The 18162-nt window shown below is 42.6% G+C and overlaps 1 protein-coding gene across 13 annotated transcripts in view; it reads left to right on the forward strand.

Moving 5' to 3' along the window:
• Celf2 (CUGBP Elav-like family member 2) overlaps positions 1–18162 on the forward strand; it is a 513597-nt gene that overhangs the window by 453015 nt on the left and 42420 nt on the right. For all 13 annotated transcript variants that reach the window (XM_052157034.1, XM_052157033.1, XM_052157039.1 and 10 more), the window contains 3 exons: positions 1491–1649; positions 5251–5314; positions 17127–17261. In XM_052157034.1, coding sequence (XP_052012994.1) covers positions 1491–1649; positions 5251–5314; positions 17127–17261 — 358 coding nt within the window. The remainder of the gene's footprint in view (positions 1–1490; positions 1650–5250; positions 5315–17126; positions 17262–18162) is intronic.

Here is an 18162-nt window from a genome sequence, read left to right on the forward strand (position 1 = left end):
ACAAACAAACAAACAAAAAAAAAAAACGGAAAAAAAAAGAAGTAGTAGTAAAGTTCTGAAATATGAAGCAGATAAAAATCTATTTGACTTTTAATGGCAGAAATGTTATTATTATGTAATTTATTGCCATTTAATATTCTGTGCCATGATCTGCCTACCAGAGAAATAGGTTGATTAGAACTTCTACACTGAAACGCTTACCTCGTTTTTCTTACTTTCTTAACTAACAGACTTGATAGCCTAATGTAATCCATAGCTAAATTCTCAGGAACTACCCAGTGATAAAGGAAAACAGGCAAGCTTGCATTTTAAAAGAAAAATTACCTAATGGGAATAGAAGGAAAAAGTTCACTTAAATAGGAATATATCTTTTGTGAGAAAAATGTATTATAACATAATAAAATTTTGTTTAGTCACTTGGATAGAAAAACCTTTTTAAAAGCACCACAGAATGTAAGAGAATAGTGACAGCACATGCTCTGTGCTCCATCCCAAGGACAGAAGGCTGGGAAGAGGGGTGCTTTGCCGCTGAGTTCTTACCAAGAAGGATGCTTTAGGGGTGCCTGGGATAGGACCGTTCTGTTTGAAGTAGCAGACTAATAGTTTCCCAAAGATAAGATCTAACTCAAAATTAATTTATTATGTGACTTTTGACCATTTCTTTCTCACTATTCTTGCTCCTTACCTTTTAAAGGAAATTAAAATTGAATGAGACTTGTCAAGTGGTGAGATTAATAGAGAACAGGAACTGTATAGAGCCCTACCTTTAAGACCCATCACTTTGACTAGACAAGGTGTGTTTCTGAACCATTTGGTTTGCTTTGGGGACTTTGGACAGAACAGAAGTGACATGGACAGAGGAAAAGAGACCTCTCTGAAAACATGTGCGTAATTGCTTTGATCAGTGCCTAGTTTTTCATTCCTCTGTCCTTCATCCATGTTTCTAAATGAAACTCACTTCTTTCTTTTACTGTCAAGCTGTTTTCACTGTTCCAGTGTTCAGAAATACATAACTGAAAATAAATAAATGGTAAAAAATAAAGAGAGAGAGAGAGTGAGATATCTTCATTCCAATTGTGATTTCTGTCCCTTTATCCTCTACTCATATATGGAAATGGCAGACACACGAAGACAAGGCTATCTTTAAGTCAAGCAAACCATGAAGCTTAATTAAAGATAAGGTCTTTGTCTTGAGGGAAGTCCTGGATGAAGTTGAAGGAAGACACATGAAGAGAGGAGAGGCAATGTAATAATCAAACCAAGAAAGCAAGTGGCTTCAGCAACAGGTCCCTTTAAAGAAACCAGTGCAGTATATGGAGTTTGCTGTTGATGGTCCATTCAGAGAAGGAATATCAAACCATCTAAAACCATTCCAGACCATTCCATGTGCTCCAAGATAGCTAAGAAAGATAACTCCAGTGCTGCCTGAGCTTTACAGAGGGATTCGATCAGGCTGTGCCCTGTCTTCACTGTCCCGTGTCTGCCCACAGGGCTGCTCCTCACCAATCGTGGTAAAGTTTGCTGACACTCAGAAGGACAAAGAGCAAAGGCGCCTCCAGCAGCAGCTTGCACAGCAGATGCAACAGCTCAACACTGCCACTTGGGGGAACCTGACAGGACTGGGTGGACTCACCCCTCAGTACCTTGCGGTAAGTGCCCTAAAACATGGCTCTCTGTGGGATCCGTGAAGGAACAGAACCCCAAGTCCAAAATGGTCAAAAGCTACTTTTCTTTAAGCATGCCAAAATTTTATTTTCTATACATTTTGAGTCCCAGAAATTTGAAATCAACATTAGGGCAGGATTTTATTAATCAAATTGATTAGCATAACAATGTGTCTAATTTAACTGTGGCCTGTTGGCAAGTGACTAAAACTCAATATACTAGACTTCTAAACAGTATTTTAAGGCACAGTAAAAAGTCTGTGCCAGAAGTGCTGCATGCATGAAAATTGTTCATCTAAACTTTAGATTTTAGATTCTAAAGATTCCAGGAGAATTGGCAGCGAACTTGCCAGGTTAATACTACTCTAGAAGTTAGGGAAAAGTCAGTTTTCACCTGGGTCTTTCCCGAGAAGCAGGTTAATGGATGACACTACTGTTTCCTTTGGAGGCTAAACAGACTCAGTTCTGAGAGCCATCTTTTAGGTTTTTCAGTTTCTGACTGTTTCCTTTGTATTAATCACCTGTCTTTGTCATTGTCTTTATTGAGATACAGTGGCCAGAACTTACAGCAGTCCACCTCTTAGGACGTAAGCTAACGGAAGAGTGTGCCCAGGCATGGGCTTTAGGACTTCAGGAGCTGTGGGTGACAGCCTGTGTAGGAACTGCCCGCATGGGCTGGCAAGCAGTGAGCGGCCTGCTTCTCTGCTTAACTCGCCTGTTTGGAAACCTAAACTCCATGGAGCATGTTTAGTCATGACGTTTCATTTTATGATTTTGAGACCTTTTATTCTGAGAGTGTTAGCTAGGACATGTGCATGTTCTTTCTAGTTCACCGCTTTACATTTTACTTACGCCTCACAGGAGCAGATCATCCATGGGCTATTCTCTGTAGCAGATGCTACACTGCTTTATAAGACCCTCTTCCTACTGCTCTGAAAGGGAAGCTGAGGAAGGGGCCCAGGAGGCCTAGTGCCTTTCCCTATGTCACACAGCAGTGCTGTGATGGGCCTTCAAGGAGCCTAGTCTTTCAGCCTGTATCTCCACCACTGTCACCTCCCTTCCCAGCAGTCTCCCGTGGACAGTGAAGAATGAGTGAGGGAGTGACTTAGTGAAGGAGAGGAGCGTGCTTCTCTTCCTGTCTTCATCTGAGCCCGTAAAGGACTGACTACAGTTACTGTCATCCTCTGGCTATCTCTCTACCTTATCCTTAACGATACTATGGATATTGCCAGATGTCTTGCTTAAATCTACACATATGTACTACCATGCTTTTTTCTAGTCTGTTGTCTGGGTGATTTTATTTCCAAAAGAACAATATAACCTCTACCCTAGAACTACTCTGTTTTCCACCCCCACCCCCACCCCCACCCCCACCCCAGGACTTCTTTGCCAGAAGTAATCAGTGTTCTAATTCACTTTTTACCTTTCCAAAACTTTTTGAGACTCTGACTTTCCCTTCCCTGTCTTCCCTCCAACACCTCCCATATGCCCACTCTTTCAAATTCAAAGCCTTTTTTACTGTTACTGTATGTCTACATGTATAACTATATACATATATAGTCCTAAATAGAGCTGTTTGGCACTGGACAGCCAGTCAGTATGCTCTTACCTGGGAGGAGCCCCTCCCCTCAGCCTGCTCTCTTCACTGGCCTCTAGTTTCTGTGGAGGGTTGAGGCCTCACGGGCTTTTCCACATCCAGTTTGCACATCTGTTGGTGCCATCCTTGTTCACTCACACTTGAGCAGATGCTATGGCTGCAGCTCCACTTTGTATTACACAGTCTATTACTGAGCTGGACTTCACTAAGAAGTCACGGGCCGTCAGCTTAATGGCATGAACCTAAATGTTTATTCAAGGATGGCCTCATGCTTGCCTTTTTATACTTTCTATGAGTCCAAATTCTTGTTATACCAGTTCTGAAAACTAAGACATAGGCACCTGTCCCAGGACTGTGACATGTTTCCCTGCTCTATCCACAGCTCACAGGAAGCTCTGCTATGTGTTTCTGTGACCCCCATCTGAAAAAGAACAAAACTTAGCCTCATTTATAGAACTGCAGTTCTGTAAGCTATGAGTAGGTTTTCTCACACCCTGATATCAGTGTGTCTTAGCCTCCTTCTCCACTCTTGTCACTCCTAAGTCTTGTCTAAAAGAGCTGTGGGCCCTTAAGGCCCTCCCCACTTCCATGGCAAACCAGAGTCCAAGCCTGTTTGTTTCCTGACTCTCCACATAATCTGCTTAACTCAGCAGGTGTTACAACTTCCTTAGAATACCCTCAAAGCTAACTTTACAACCTTAATTTTATATATATATATATATATATATATATATATATATAATTACACTCTGAAGCAAAGGCTGCCACAATGGATGAGAAACTCAATAAATCAAACCAAAATAAGATTTTCTTGTATGACAATAGACAATCCCTAAGTTTTCTCATCTCTCTTGCTATTTTCCACTTCCTGTATGAGTTTAAGAACAGGCTTGTGTGTATGCAACTGTATGGTTCCCTACATATAAACTTTTATCTTTATTGATCTATTTTACAGAAAGAAGAATTTCTTTACATCTACTCAGTGTCTTAAATGGGTCCTAAATTACCTTGTAGTCCAGCTAAGATGAACAAGAACATCTCAGAACTGGAACTATGTGCCTTTAGGGTGTGATACCCACTAATTCTGCACAGCAGACAGTGGGGTTTTGGAAGTAGAAAATGAAGACTATAATAGGCATACTAATTAATATCTTTTTGTAAAGATTTTGACATACCTAAAGTACACAGATTCAGCATATACCTGATAATTTCAGATTTCGACAAATACTTTGTCTTTTCTGCTGGTAAAGACCATCTTAGGAATAACTGGCCTCTGTGACCGTGACCACAGGCATTGTGGTTCTTCCCAGTGTTCTGAGTCTGTACACACATATGCTTCTAGCTGAGGAGCCATTGGCCCTTGGTGGCTGTCGGGGAAAGAAAGCCTCTTTTTGTTGGTGTGGACCTGAGAAGTCACCTGTGCTCCAAGGAAGGTCCCTACTGCATTCACCATGTGCATATGGGTGATATATTAAAAGGGGGGAAAACCCCATGAACTCCAGAGGGGGATACAGAGAAGGGATTAGTGAAGTCAGAGGAGGAAAATGGTGGTCAAAGTACATTTAAATGTCATTTAATAAAGAGTAAGGGAAAGCTGAGCTGGGAAGGAAGGAAGGAGAGAAGGAAATGCACCCTGCTTGACAGAGATGAGTTACAGTAGCTAGCAGACTGCAGAGTTATGACTAGTCGCACTTTGTTGGTCTCAAAAGTTAGCACCTGATTGTTGAAAAAAGTAAACAGATCAGTTGTTCTAAGGCAGCAGTATTAGGTCCCTGGTGTCTGTATTTTTCAATGGAGATTAGACATTAATATGAATTTACACCTCTAACTCAGGGCACCTTCAGCCTATCAACAGGCAGTGGCTGCAAACTACAGAAACATAAAGTGAACTAATTTTGTGCCCAGTATAGTGAGGACTTGTGTTCTTTTGTATAGTGAGGAATCGCCTGTCCCCACACGCTTCTGACTGAGTGCTGTGTTCTTTTGCAGCTTCTGCAGCAGGCCACCTCCTCCAGCAACCTGGGTGCATTCAGTGGCATTCAGCAAATGGCTGGTAAGTCACGGAACGCACCATTCCCTCTGGCTATGCTAGTGTCTAGATTGTTCTGTCGTTTCAAAGCATAAAGGAACGAGCCAAAGGAAAAGAGCAAAGAGTACTTTGAGTCCTGGGCGTTAGAGTTGGAATCAGCTGCTCCCAATGTTTTCCTGCTCTTCCACGTCTCCTCAGGTCTCACCTGGCACAACAGTAGGAGGGAGGCTGCAGGCTTCTGCAGAATATATTCTTTAGTTATTTGTGGGATTTTTGTTAATGGAATGCTGACTGGGAGATTTCTGGCAATATTCCTTTATCTAAGGACAGATGAAATGATTAACATCTCTAAAAGATTTTAGTGATGATCAATAAAAATGTTCTGGCCTCCATAACAAAAGCCAAGATCACCAGCATACATGTGATAGTTTGTAATCCCTTGATAATGACAGACAACTAACACAGCACCTTTTCTAAACTTTAGTACCCAATTAACAGAATTGTGCATCAGAAGATTTAATATAAAAGTATAATCTTTGTTCTCAGAAAAATCAAAGTGCTACTGTATTTGGAAAGCAGCTTATTGAAGGATCCCTTTTTATAATGAGCTGCAGCAACTTGGGGATTAGCGACAGGTCAGTCCTCCTGTGCCGCCTTGCATGCTGACACCTACCCTCGCTCAGGGCCAGGGAGGCAGTATGTGCAGGAAGTCAGAGCGCCAGAGGATGAGGAGAAGGCAGTTTCCTTGTTTGATTCCAAAAGGGTTGGTGTGGGAAAGGCAAGGCGGAGCCTGAGGGAGGCGTCCTAGAGGGAAGCGATTTCGTTAATTAAAGGAAATCCACATGTGTAAAATAAAAGTCAGTTTTAGTTATGTGTCGCTGTAAAAACTTTTCCACTTATTTTTTTTCCAAATATATACCTTTAGTTAGTTTTGGTGACGGTAGTGTTTATTCTGAAAGATTTCTCTCCACTTGTGTTCTCTGAGTAGCAGCCCAGTGTTCCACTATGGTCCACAAGGGAAGGGCAATTCCTCAGATTGTATAATGTATTCCCATCTATTGTTATCACTATACTACAGCTTTCAGATTATTCAAAATATGTATTTTAGAATGATAAATAGCTAAGTGATTGCAATTATATGTAAGAAAACGTGTTAGGGTGCTGGCCTTAGAACTAGCCATCACACTGGCTGGCTAATGGCTAATGTGTTTATAATCTGTGAAGGAAACTAGAGAGGAATTAGTAAGATATTCAGGGGAGCCCCTATGCTTTGAAAGGAAAAGGAAAAGCTCTCAGTTGTAAGCTGCTAAAATACATGCTGACATTTGTCACATTTAACAGGTGGGAGAATTCTTTCTCTTCTAGCAGCACAGGCCCACCCGGATTCAAAATGAGGGGCTTTCCTCAGTGCGAGCTCCGGCCCTGTTCCCAGACCGCAGTATGCAGAAAAGGTTGTTTCTTCCTGACACTGTTGCTGTCACATGCCTTCCCAGGCATACAGAATGCCCGCCCATGGTTCATTAGGATGTGTGCCTCTGCCATGTCTCCTACAGGTCATGATATTAGCATCTACATGTTCTGTGAGCTCACTTGAAGACTAAGGTTACCTAGGAGTCCCCCTAAAAGGTGTCCTGGAGCAGATGGCTAATTTAAAGACATTCTATAAATGCTCTGGGGCTTCCAAAATATCTGTTTCTTGAACCTTCATGATGGTGAATGCACCACACTAAGTTAGCACATACTGTAAAATCAGATACAGAACAGTCCATTGTATGCCAACATCCTGGATAGTTACAGTATTAACAAATAGGCATCACGCCACTTTTTGTGTAACTTTATAACTTCTCACTTATATGAATGGTCAAGTTTCATCTTTTTAAGTATTTAGGGTATTATTTTTTCAATAAAGTAATGGTATGTCTTGTCCCTGAAATAGGACTTAACTTTTTGAGAGGACTGACCTTTTGCACTGGCCCTTCACCCACCCATGGGGCCACTCTCATCCCAGGCACCACACTGACCGACTCCTCCAGCCTCCCCTAATGCAGTTCCTCACTCACCAGAGTGTCCCCAGAGTCCTCACACTCACTGCTCAGTGCTCAAGGGCACACTGCACTCTAGGAGAGCAAGGCCTGCCCAGGGGTTTAATGGCACAGCTAGTGTTCCTGTAAAGATGCTAGAGACCATTTCTAAATAGATGAGTGAAAATCTACTTGTGAGTTGACAGATATACATTTGTATTTTGGATGCATTCCCAGCAGAGCTCAAGTCAAATGCCCAGTTTTTTAATTTCAAAACTTAGTTTTAGCTGTCCATATAAACTGAAAATCATCAGAAAAAAACATTGTTACTACCTTCAAAATCGCATTACTGAGAGTTTAGAGATAGTCTAATATAAAGCATGTTGCAGAGTTCATTATAAACGACAAATGCAGTGGAAACCAAAACATAATAAAGTTGAAAGAAGCCAGCAGGTCATTTAAGCCCAGCCCACCTGGTTCTCAGATGTTTATTAAAGGACTGAGTTATAGCACTACTTAATAATACCTGTGTCTTGGCACTTACACTAGGCCGTACTAAATCATGTGATGTCATATATACTGTGATGTCGGACTTCCACCACCTCCTGAAAATCTATAGATCAGAAAACTCCTTTGGTTGTTCAGAGCATTGGAAGGCTTTCCGTTACCTAACCCGTCACAATCCATGTGTTGACTGTCTCCCCTCCTCTACCACTTCAAGCTCTTCTCCTAATGAAACTACACCAAATTTTAATAAGAAGGCTCTCTCCCTTCAAGGCCCCACCATGTTGTCTTTGGCATGATATATCTCTCCTAATGCTCATTCTGAAGAGTGATTTCATATAAGCAAGCCCTTTCCCCAAACCAAATACATCTGGCCTCTATCTTCAGTGTATAGTATGATGAGGTATACATCAGCTATATGTTTTCTTCAAAAAGTTGTAACCATTTTCCCTTGAAACTACATTTTTTATGATTTCTATAAAAGGGAACCTTTACTAAATATGGATTTTTATAGCAGAAATGGATTTAGAATCAAATCTTCACCGGCTAAACCCCTTTATGCATACTTACTCTGCTTCTGTAAATGTGAAGGGAGAGAGCCTTGACTTTCCCTTTTAAAACTTCTAGCAAAACATATTGATATTCTACTCACCTCTAGTATTTGTTCAATGAATTTTTGGAATTTGGTAAGTGTGGGATCTGTATCTTCCTAAGAGTATGTACCTTAGGTAAAGGAGAAAGAACATGGACCAGGTATACTTTTGGTCTATAGCTTCTTTATGGCCACTGTAGCACCTTAGAAGACTATTTAATGAGAAAATAAGAACACTTCACATTTGCATTTAACTTAGATCCTTGGATATCACAGTTTCGAGAGTATAAAACACAAAATCACCTCTTTATCACACTGCAACTAGAAAAACAAAAGTATGAAAGGGTTAAATGTTATGATGAGACCACAGTCAGCACCATCAAGTAGACTGGTGTGGATTAGGATATAGACCTCCCAAAATCCGCTTTATGAATATCTGACTGTTAGCACACCTTTTGAGAAGGGCAAGAAGGACTAACAAACTTAGTGCAGGGCATCAGGCTGTGGGTGTGGATCTGAATTTCAAACCCACTGAACCTGGCCAAGACCAGTTCCACTTCTACAGTGTGAGCAGCCAGGCCAGGCGTGTTCGCATACACTCAAGCTCCAGTGGTGTGCCCACACAGGTGGCCCAACCGCACACTGCAGAGCCCAGTTGACAGTGGAGACTCACAGCCGCTAAAGAACTAGCTGCTCAGAGCAGACAGGAAGCTGCCTCCCTTTGTTCTGGAAAGTGTCCAATTCATTAAGGCTTCATATGTAAACAATATTTTCTAGAACAAGAAGGATTTTGGGTTCTGTTTTATGTGCATTGATGTTTCGTCTGCATGTATATCTATGTAAGGGTATCAGATCCCTTGGAACTAGAGTTAAAGACAGTTGTGAGCTGCCACCTAGGTGCTGGGAATTGAACCCAGTTCCTCTGGAAGAGCAGCCAGTGCTCTTAACTATTTCTCCAGCCATTTCTCCAGCCAACGGAGGAGTGGCCCCTGGTTCTGGAAAGGCTCAGTGCAGCAGTATAGGGCAATACCAGAACAGGGAAGTGGGAAGAGGGAATGGGGAAACAGGAGGAGGGAAGAGGGCTAATGGGACTTTCGGGGAGTGGGGAGCCAGGAAAGGGGAAATCATTTGAAATGTAAATAAAAATATATCAAATAAAAAGAGGAAGATATATACAACACCAAAAAAAAAAAAAAAAAAAAAAAAAAGACAAGTTCTTACACAGGCTAGTCTCCAACTCAGTATGTGACCAAGAATGACCTTGAACTCATGGCCCTCCTGCTTCAGCCCTCTAAAAGCTAGGATTACAGGTATGTACTAGGATTACAGATATACACTAGGATTACAGGTATGCACTAGGATTACAGGTATGCACTAGGATTACAGGTATGCACTAGGATTACAGGTATGCACTAGGATTACAGGTATGCACCACCACAACTAGTTTATGTGGTGCTGGATGCAGAACCCAGAGGTCTGCACATGATAGGCAAGTACTCTACCAGCTGAACTGTATCCTATCCCCAGCATCAGACATTCATAATAAATCATAGAGATCTGGAGCTGTAGGTTAAGAGAAATGAGCTACTGAGGAATAATAGTGCAACTTCTTAATTTTGAGTTTGATTAAGCTGACTAATTGCCTTCCAGAAATCTGCTCAAAATGTTGAAAGTAATAATAAATTATGGATTGAAACAGTTGCTTAAAACAACAAAATACTTGTTTTGTGAATTTAAAGCCCAGTCTCTGAGTAGATTGAGAGTATCTTTCACAAATAAAGAAGAGGTTTGCAGAACCAGTGTGGGGCAGTCTGAGAAGCTGCAGTCGGGCAGCTCCCAGTGTGAGGTGTGCTCAGAGGCGATGGGGCCATGGTCTTCCCCGTGCGGGTCCATCGCACAGACACTTCCTGTAACTGTGCTAATGGGCCCTGGGAGTGCTTGGTAACTGCTGCTGTCACTCTCTAACAGCCTGATTGGCAAGTACAACTGACATCTGGTCTCACTTATTGATATGCAGATTTATGGTAATTGCCATGAACAATAAGACACAAAATTACCTAAGGTGAACATTAAATTAAATTTTCATGCCCTTCTCCTTATAAATAATTTTTTTTAATCTTAAATTTCAAGTAGGAATATTGTGCATCTGTTTTATACATAATTTCCTCATTTTGGAGGATTTTTTCTTAAGTAATGAATGAAAACTTAAGTCTCCTTACTCCCACTTTTCTTTCTTTTGCTATCGTCATAGTGACTCACTTACAGATTTCCTAAAACTTAAGCGTTTAGTTATCTTACTACCCTGGGTTTGAGAGGTGCCCAGATGAGCACAAGTTAAATGTAGCCATTTTTCTTCTCAGAAAAGCTGCTTGCCAAGCCAGAACCAGCTTCCAAGAAGGGTGGCAGGCGCCTTCCAGTCTGGTGCCCTTTCATGGGGAAAGAGAAAGTGTGAGAAGGGGCGGGAAGACGGAAAGGCAGGGAGCACTCCTCACCGCCCCCCAGAAGTGAAAGAAAGCAGCTAGCATTCCAAATGGCCAGGAGGGCCAAGCAGGACTGCCTGTGGAGGGGCCTCAGCTGTTGGCCTGAGTGAGGCAGGCAGGAAAGGGGGAGATCTTACAGTCCCACCAGAACATCTGTGGGTGGGAAGCGTAAAGCAGAGGGGAATCTATGCTCTGGAAAAGTGTGGAGAGAGTGGGAAGCAGCGCCTGCTCTTGGTACATGGAGCCATTACCTTCTCTCCAAAACTCTTGACCCTAGACAAGAAGGTAATAAATGAGATGTCTGATTTTGAGTAAGAACACCCCGGCCAGGTACCTGTTTGTCTCAGAAAGTACCTGTCACCTGGGACATGCAGTTGTCAGTGAAGGGTTGAGAAGTACCATGCCCAGTAAGTTTCCCAAGCTTGTGTTCAGCTGCTGTGGTAACAGCCCAGGGAAGGGCAAGGGAGCTTTTCTCAGGTTTCAGGGCTATCCTGTGGCACTGCCTAGCATCCCTCTCCCTTGAGTCCACTCTTCTGCTATACCTATGGGGACAAGAACACAGGCTCTCTGGTGTCTGTTTCCCTGTATGTGTGTTGACACTAAAGAAGAGGGTCCTTTTCTTTTCCTACCACTCCTTAGTTCTGGCTTCTTCTTGGTTTCTCCTATCATATAATCACTGCCCCATCTGTAGAAATTTCACTCGGTTGGGTTTTTTTCCCCAAAAACTTTGGTCTTTTTCAGTTATCTGGGTAAGTCCAAGGTTATACACAGCTTTCCGGGATTTTTCACACACACAAAAAAGTTTCACACATAACAAGCAGACTTTTGTTTTCATAAAGTTTAGGGGTGCATGGACTGCCTGCACCCCATCAGTGGACTTTGAGCTGTGTGGGAGAAAGGATACGTACAGGATTTAGTATTGAGAAGGAGGCTACAGTGATCCATCTGAGGCAGCTGTAGTCAGTGATCTGTGGTGTCTGACTCGAGCAAGACAACAGGAGAAGATGGATATAAAGGGATCGAATTAAGAAATGAGGCAACTGATTCAGAAAGATGAGAGAGCACAGGACTTGAAATGGTTCCTGGTCCACTTGGTTCCAAGCAAGAGTTCCCTGAGTTTCAGTGCCATAAGCAGTGGTATGCAGTGCTGTCTTTAAGGCCTGACATTTCTACCAAACAGGACTTGCATTAGGTCATAATGGCCAAATGACTCACTGGACAGCTTTAGTTGTCTTAGATTGTATTGGAGGCTAACAAGCACTGTAGTGAACACGAGGAGCAGGTGAGTTCCGCGTCCCAGCCATATTTCCTGTGGGAATTTTATGCTGCACACTTCTCTCTTCTGTCTCTCCCTACTCCTTCTAAGTTCTTATGAGGTGCAGTCTACTCAAGTAAATGGGACCTGTGACAGAAGGAAGAAAGGGCAAAAGAGCCCCAGGTGAGGACCAGGAGGACAGAGGGGACAAACAGAAAGGCTGCACTGGCCGGAGGGAAACAAGTGTAAAAGAAGAAAGCAAGAATGCTCTCAGACTTCCTAAGACTGCCCCTGAGAAGTGGCTCCTGAGGGCTGGGAATGGTCCTTGACCATCCCTACTTCAGTTCCCTCTGTCTGACCTATCCAGCAGTAGCACTACATATCCCATATGGTCTGTTATGAATCCTGAGACCACATATAAAGCAAAGAGAAGGAAGCATGCTGGCCCCTGCCCTGCCCTCATTCTCATGATCTTTACTTGAGATAATATTGCTGTGCTAGCTGAAGTTAAGAGAACTTACTGTGTGAACCCAGCTCTATCCAAGGTCACATTCTTTGTCTTTACACATACTGATTTCTCTGAAAAATAAATCCTATTTTAATTATCCTCTGGTTGGAGCTCCCAAGGTACACGCACTTAGTAAGTTTTCTCCAGTAACTGTGGTGAAAGGAGCCAATCTTATCTCCATGCAGAGCTCTCAGAGCAGAGCTGTGCTCTGCACCAGGCCACACTTCTTTGGTAAGAAGTGACTGTTGTCACCAACATAGAATCCTGTGCATTCCAGGTACTAGGATAGGAGTCAGGGTAAAAGATGGAATGTTCTTACCAGAGCTACCTTGAAAAACCAGAAGTGTAGGAACCATGCCTGAGAATAGGGGCCCTAGATCTAGGAAGCGGCGGCACACTGCCTCATTATCCCTGTTGCCCCAGTGATACCAAGTGCTCACATTTCAGAATAGGACGGGACACCATTCCTATTCTAAATGAATAGAAAGGCAGTGAGCCCACGCCTCAGCTGACCAGTGCTTTCCTCTGCTCCCATCTCAGATCCATGTGATCAGAGGCTTTGGTTATAATGTCGTTAAGTGTAGGCTCTAAACACTAGTAAACTAGAAGGACATCTCTGTCACTGCCTTCCCCACTCTGTGTCCAGCAGCCTCCTTGTGCATGCAAGTCTTCATATGTAATTTTAATATGAATGTATATAGTAAATTAATGCAGCTGCTAGTAGGATTTCTTTATCCTACTAGTTCCCAATAATGAAAGACCAACAGAGACCAATATTTCTTCTCAAGCCTCACCTCAGTACCTGGGCAGTCTGTCTTAATCCTGTAAACTAATCTGACTACCTCCCAGCCAAGATCCCAGTAGTACTTGAATTTATTATGGCTTCCATCCTCCTGCTGAACTCTCAAGAACCCTTTCCTCCTTCCTCCTCAAGGCAGACCTGATTCTCTCCTTCCCCTGGCTTGTGAAAATCCTGCCCTATTTTCTCTTGTGCCCAGCCATTGGGTAATTAATTAGCATTTATTGACAAGACAAAGAATAAATGGTAAGAATTGTTTATACAAACTTAAGACAGATTCTTGAAATAAACATTATAATGCTGTGTCCAGATTGAAACAAGATATGAGGGCAGAGAAATCAGCAATTGAGTAACACAAGGATAAGCTTTCCTTAGTGCACAAGCACATACCCTCTATACCCAGTCTTCCTTGTTGCCCATTTAATCTCAGTGTCTTGCACAGGGACTGTCCCATCATGGCTCTCTAGTAAATACTGAGTAGTTACATGGATGAGGAATGAACTGATTGATAGGTTAATATAGAGTCTGACTCTCTGAAACTCTGCCCTCTTCCATTTTCTTCAAATCACTCAGATGCTAAGGAATACAGTGGCCTTTCTATTCTGCTACTATCTTGGTGAAGTCTGTCAATAGCTTGTCTTTGCATTATAGTGGTCTTTGAACATCTTTGAGCCATCCCCCAGAGTGGCATCTTAGCATCTATCATCCTACCTGGCCTTTCCGTTTATCAACAAGGAAAGGTGAAGGGGATAGTGGAGACTGCCTCCCTCCCTCAGGTGGGGATAAATGTGAAGGAGAAATGAGGAAGGTCACTTTGGAAGGCTCGCATATCCTCACCTGGAATTCACACAGGGGCAGAACAGTGGGGAGAGAGAGTCCCATTGTTGTCGCCCTAGCTCCAAGACCTGTAATGAATGTTAGTATGTAAGCTATAAGGTAAAGGATTTCTAACAAGTGTACATTTAATTAGATAATTGAAGAGAAACAGTAAACATTTGATACTGATATAAATACCAAAGAGCTAACATTGGACAAAACTAAAAAATGATTGGCTGTATAGACAGTATTCTTGTAGTCGTTTATTAAAATTATATATGGTTATTCAGAGTCTATCTATAACCTACCATGTATTCATTCTCCCACCCCAGGTCCACCCTCTGTGTCTGTGTGTCTGTGACTGTATATCTGTGACTATGTGTGTTTTGTTAGATTTGAACATGAGTAAGATAGAATCTTTGTCCTCAAAAACCTTAGTATTTTGCTATAAAGGACACAGAACAAGCCAAGAAGCTTACAGAAACACACTGAAAGTGGAGGTGTTAGGTGCACCTGAGTTGTGGTCACAGTGAAGCAGTGAAGCGGAACATAGTGGCCATGGCTCAGAAGGCTGTGCTCAGGCTGTGCTCAGGCTGTAGACCAGTTGATAGAGAAACCGAGCCCAGTGCTGTGCTTCCCCTCTGGGAGAGTCAGAGAAACAGGCCTGTGCCTGTAAGAATGGTCTGTTACTGATTGCTATTAAATGCATGGTATAATTTCAGTGCTAAGTCCTCTATAGCCCAACTCTCTGTTGGTGATGTACTGTGGTCATCTAGTTCACATCGTTAGAACATTAGAGGGACTGTCAGTCATAAAAAGGGACAGATGGGTCTATGCAGGAGGCCTCACTCTTTGCAAGATCGCTCACTTCTGGGTTCTTGTCACACTTGAGTATGGAGTGTGTTAAGTGCAGCCTTATTTGGCCTGAATGGGTCACACTAAAGCCAGGCAGCTCCCATTTCTCTACTTGCACTCTGCTAAAGTGAGACTGCAAAGTTAGCCCAGTGCTACTTACTACCCAGTGTTTCTAACAATATGCCACTATTCGACCATTATCAGAGAGACAGAGCCTTACTCCCAAGCACATCTGATCACCAGAGTTCACAGATTCCATATCCTGCTTCTGTGCAGTGCCACCAAAGAAGTGGGAGGTTGTTCTGATCTCTACCACAATCCAGCAAGTCCAATGGCTCCTTAAGGAAGGCAGGGTACGATTTGTGGCATAATGAGAACTTATTTCACAGCAAAACCCTCACGAGCTTCTTTTCAAATCAGGAGGGCAGACAAAGGAGCACATAGAAACAGTGTTGTTCCTAGAGCTCAGCAGCCAGGCCCTTTATGCTCTTAGTCACCTATACACTGCTGCCTAGCAGTCTGTTTAGGAACGTTGTTAGGAAAAAATCTATCTCTTTTCCCCCAGCACAAATGGACCATTACCAGGCCGCTCTTCTTAAACAGATCAAGTGTGTTCTAGAAATAGTTATTGAGTATCTGGATTGGAGTCCTAAGATGGTGAAGTTAAGCTGATTACTTGACTCCAACTCTTTCTCTATAGAGCTCTTCAGCTCTTACATATAAGAACCTCATTACTTGCTTACTGTGAAGAGAGTCGTGACGGAAATACCCGAGGTGTTTAGAGAACCTATGGATTGAGAAACAGGAGTGGGGGGCGGGGGGGGGGGGAGAAACGATGCTGAGAAGCAGCAGAAGCAGCAGGATGGAGCCTGGTCTCCAGCCATGGCCCACGGCCTTGTGGCCTGTCCTTACCCTTACACAGGGTCTGCATTTTGGTTTTTGTTTCTTAACTTTTACTAATCAGAAGGTCATTGTGATTAAAAATATATTGACTTTAGGTATAATGTATGTGTTTGTGTTGTTTGTGTGTTAGAAAGGAGAGAGAGAGAGAGCGCAAATATGTCTGTCTACGACCACATGCATGTGTAGATCAGAGCCGGTTTGCAGGAGGTAGTTCTCTCCTTCTGTCATGTAGTCCTGAGGATGGATCTCAGGCATCAATGTAAATACAGCTAAAGTGATTTAAGGCAGTGCCAGTTTCTGCTCCTCCCATAATGAGTTCCTACTGTGCAGATAATAAGATAAATCTGAAGACAACTGTAATCACTAACATTCAGAGTACTTACTTGGATCCTGCAAGAGTAATTTGCATTCATCTTATTTGTTTGTTTAACTCCCTGCATTCAGGTACATACAGTTAGCCTGGCCACCAGAAAGGAAGAGGCTAAGTCATTTGCCTACATCTACAGATCTAGAAAAATAAGAGTCAAGATTAGAACCCGTGTCAGCTGAATTGCAGAGCAGGAACATTTAAGCCGTGAACTAATTCCATGGTGATATCTGTGCACCTGTATGATTAGGGAATGTGAAGTTTACCCAGCACGTGTCCTCAACCACCTGTGCCCACATCACACTGTTCTCGTGACAGCTAAGGCCCCATTTCCCTGGCAGGTCTGTACAGAATCCTCTCTTAACTTCCATAATCACCTCTACAACCCGGAGAAAAGACAGCCCCAAGCTGTTAGGCTCTGTCAGGATGCCCCATTCAGCTCTCTGTGTAGAAGTACTGGATAGTGCAGGCACCTTCTTAGTACTTCATCTTTAGTAATAGAAGATGACCTTATTAACACAAAGAGGAGGTATCCTTAGAGAAACCAAACCCAGTTTCTATTCCAGACATAGTTAGACCTATCCCTGAGTTGGTTCTGATGAGCAAATCACATATTCAAGTGCAAGGGTTTAAACTGTGTGTGTGTGTGTGTGTGTGTGTGTGTGTGTACTCAATTTCATTTTAGAAACTGGAAATTTGGGCTGTGGCTAATATCCCTTTTCTCATTCCTCTGCAGGCATGAATGCTTTACAATTACAGAATCTGGCGACGCTGGCCGCTGCTGCAGCCGCTGCTCAAACCTCAGCCACCAGCACCAATGCAAACCCTCTCTCTAGCACAAGCAGTGCCCTGGGAGCCCTCACAAGTCCCGGTGAGTGGGAGGCTTTCCTCGTCCACCACATGGCACAAGTATGCATGCAAGTCTTGCGCGCACCCGAGGGGAGGAAGTTAGGTTGGTGTTTGCCAGGACAGAGTCAGGAAACCTGAACAGCGTCTCTGCCTTATTATAGTTTCTACTTTCTTAAGGAAAAAAATTGAATGGATGTGTTTTCTTTTCCAAGGGTAAAATGAGACAAGTTTTCAGTGAAGAACTTCCCAGTCTCTTTATTGTTGTATATGTTTCCTTCCTTTCTTCTGATATGTAGGTAATTACTACAGCAACCCTCGGGCTCACGCTCCACTTCTGTGTCCTGTTCTCTTAAAGGGGAAAAACGTTTAAGAATGTTCTACTGGTTCTCAAACTTTGATCCCTTTAGTATTGACTTTCACGACAACTCTATCCTGTATCTTTGAGTTTAAAACTCATGTCGTAGAAAAGGACATTGTGCATTCTTTATGGTCACATTCTGGGTTATGTAATTGGATCTTTTTTTCCTTAGAAATTTTGTTGGCCTTAGTCAAGGGTTAGAAACATTTTCTTTTTTTGTACAAGAAAGACCTAATATGGTTGCACACTTACCATGAATTTTTTTCTTTATTTTTTTAAAAAAATAAAAAACCAGAATGTTTCACTGGCTTCCTTCTCTGAATTTTCTGGTTGCTCCTTCTCTGTAGCCCATGAGGGAGTGTGCTTGGACAATCTTGCTTCTAACTTTGAAACTCACCTGTATCCAGATGATTGGCTAACTGGTGACAGAACTTTAGTGTAATTGTGCAAGGTTTTCTTATGGAAAAATAGGAAATGGAAGCTATAGTGCATTCCTACCAGCTTCCTCAAGAAGTCTGACTTCAGGAAGCAATGAAACATGCTCCTTAGACCTGTGAACTGAAGG

This window comes from Apodemus sylvaticus, chromosome 14 (genome assembly GCF_947179515.1).
Source record: "Apodemus sylvaticus chromosome 14, mApoSyl1.1, whole genome shotgun sequence".
Taxonomy (NCBI): domain Eukaryota; kingdom Metazoa; phylum Chordata; class Mammalia; order Rodentia; family Muridae; genus Apodemus; species Apodemus sylvaticus.